The sequence below is a fragment of the Asparagus officinalis genome, chromosome 4, assembly GCF_001876935.1.
Source record: "Asparagus officinalis chromosome 4, Aspof.V1, whole genome shotgun sequence".
Classification (NCBI taxonomy): domain Eukaryota; kingdom Viridiplantae; phylum Streptophyta; class Magnoliopsida; order Asparagales; family Asparagaceae; genus Asparagus; species Asparagus officinalis.
Genome location: NC_033797.1, coordinates 70712016 through 70714517, shown reverse-complemented (window position 1 = coordinate 70714517; position 2502 = coordinate 70712016). Strand labels below are relative to the sequence as shown.

At 34.1% G+C, this 2502-nt stretch overlaps 1 protein-coding gene across 1 annotated transcript; it reads left to right on the top strand.

Moving 5' to 3' along the window:
• LOC109836004 (cyclin-P3-1-like) lies at positions 1039-2228 on the top strand. Its single transcript, XM_020403949.1, has 3 exons — positions 1039-1070; positions 1307-1725; positions 2109-2228. The coding sequence occupies exons 1-3, from the start codon at positions 1050-1052 to the stop codon at positions 2113-2115; spliced, it is 447 nt and encodes a 148-aa protein (XP_020259538.1). The 5' UTR covers positions 1039-1049; the 3' UTR covers positions 2116-2228.

Here is a 2502-nt window from a genome sequence, read left to right as displayed (position 1 = left end):
TGATATGTATATAAAGCTTGAAATAACAAGACTTGATTATTTTAGAAAGAAGCAATCAAAAATCAGAGCAGAGTTATTCCAAAGCATAGCCGATAGTGTAGCTACCGGGGAAGCAAAAGCATGTCAAGTCGAAAAAAGAATAGTATTGCCATCATCATTTATTGGTGGTCCTAGAGATATGCGTCGTAGATATCTTGATGCAATGTCATTAGTACAATAATTTGGAAAACTAGATTTTTTCATCACAATAACATGCAATCCTGAATGGAAAGAAATCACGAGGAGCTACATCCAAGCCAAACACATAATAATAGACCAGATCTAACCTCAATGATATTTTGAGCAAAGTTGCAAGACTTGAAAGATTAGCTATTTAAAAAGAAAATCTTTGGAAAAGTTGTTGCCCATGTTCATGTCATCGAGTTCCAAAAAAGAGGGTTGCCTCATGCACACATGCTAATTATTCTAATGGGAGAGCACATTGAAATATTTATCATTAAATTATTTTTTAATTGAATCTAATATTCTAATAGTGCTTAAATTTATCATTAGATTATTTGAATCTAAATACATATTCAGAAAATACCTAATATATTTGTCCTTGTGCTCTAAATGTTCCAAATATACGTGGCACATACTTGCTCAAGAGTTTTGGTATTGTTCCAAATATATGTAGCACATACCTACTCAGGAGTTTTTCATGATACCAATTTTGATATACACCTTGTGCAAGCTGAGGATTTTGATCCTAGGGAGAAGTATTGGACGAGGTTTCCTCCCGAGGGGTCAAAGATTACGCTGCCTCATCAGTCGGCAAAGTTTCGGTGGAAGGATTATTGTCCAATGGTCTTCAGGTATCAACCTTCTTGAACTTTTGGTTTGGGTATCGTGTTTTCTCGCAACTTTTTGGTATTGATTTTGATTGAGATTGTGCTTAGGCATTTGAGGAAGCTGTTCAAGGTGGATCTGACAGATTATATGATGGCCATTTGTGGGAATGATGCCTTGAGAGAGCTTTCATCTCCAGGAAAGGGTTCATGATAAAGACAATGAAGAAGTCTAAAGTAAAGGTTGATTAGCTTAGCTCTTTCAGCCTAAAATCTTTTATTTGGTCTTTCCTTTATGGTGAATGTTGGCTCTCTTATTGGCAGAAATGCTCATGACAGAATTTCAACGCATTCATTTGTTTCAGAGCATTACTTGTGGAAGTCATATATTAACAAACCAATAGTTGAAATTCTGAGTAACGAGTAGATTCTCTACGCTGGCTGAATTTAAATAACATTTCAATAATGTATTCTTTCAGGACATCTTTTGGCTAGATATGGGGTCTATGGCAGTTGAAATCAAGGCAATAGACCAATGGAACTATAGATTTTTAGGGCTTAGTGAATCAGGGAAAGGATATTATGAATTTCCACAGGTTCTGTCACTATTATCCTCAGTTCTCAAGAGGACCATTCAAAAGAATAAGAGTTCGTTGGATTCTACGATGAGGAAAACTAATGACACCATTGACCATGGTCTCAGAGCACCGGATCATAGTATACAAAGTTACGCTGAGCGCATATTCAAGTACTCAAAGTGTAGCCATTCATGCTTTATCCTTGCACATGTATACATTGACAGATACCTTGAGCAGCCAGGAGTCCATCTTTCTTGCCTCAATGTTCATCAGTTACTAATGACAAGTGTGGTCATTGCAACAAAATTCATTGATGATGTGTAAGTATTGCATGCGTTCTTCCTTCCAAATGTTTTGACTTTGGATTTAGTTCTAAAAAAGTGCTCATAGTTCTTTTGGAGTCTTCTGTTAAGTTCCTATTAAGTTTGTTACATCTGTTTATGTCATAAAATACATCTTGTTTCAATTTCTTTTTTATTAAAAAATTTTCCTTTTCATGCTTGCTACAGTATGAGTTTTATTTATTTCCAGACCAAGTGCTTCCGCGCCACTCATTTATTATGTTTCATTAACAAAGTCATTTGTTCATTGACCTAATATTGAAAAAATGTGTTTATAATATCTTCATTTTTATTAACTACTGCCAAAAAACGTTTCTCAAACTAGCAATTACTAAATTTCGTACTTGAAAACTTTCATTTAGGTGGTAAAGAAGGGAGAACAAGTGGTTGCTTAGTAGAGCCTTCTCGTCACCATGCATCGGGACAAGTCGAAAATGCAGACATCTTACTAAAAAAACTCGGGTAGCAAATGATTCAAGAGAAGCTTTGATGAGTCATAGTTCTATATGTCATTGTTATTAGCCGGTGATAAGTCAACTTCAGCGGATCTATATGACATATGAATTTCATTCTTATAAGAAACTTATTGGTTGATTGAAACTCAATAGTGTATATCAAATAAAATTCTTTTATAAAATTATTCATTGTTTTCTATTGTTAAAGACGCAAACAATCTATTTAATCCTTTTGAATTTTTAAATTCTATCCATATGTTTGATACATGGTTTAAATTAAATAAATCTTAATGAAATGAAT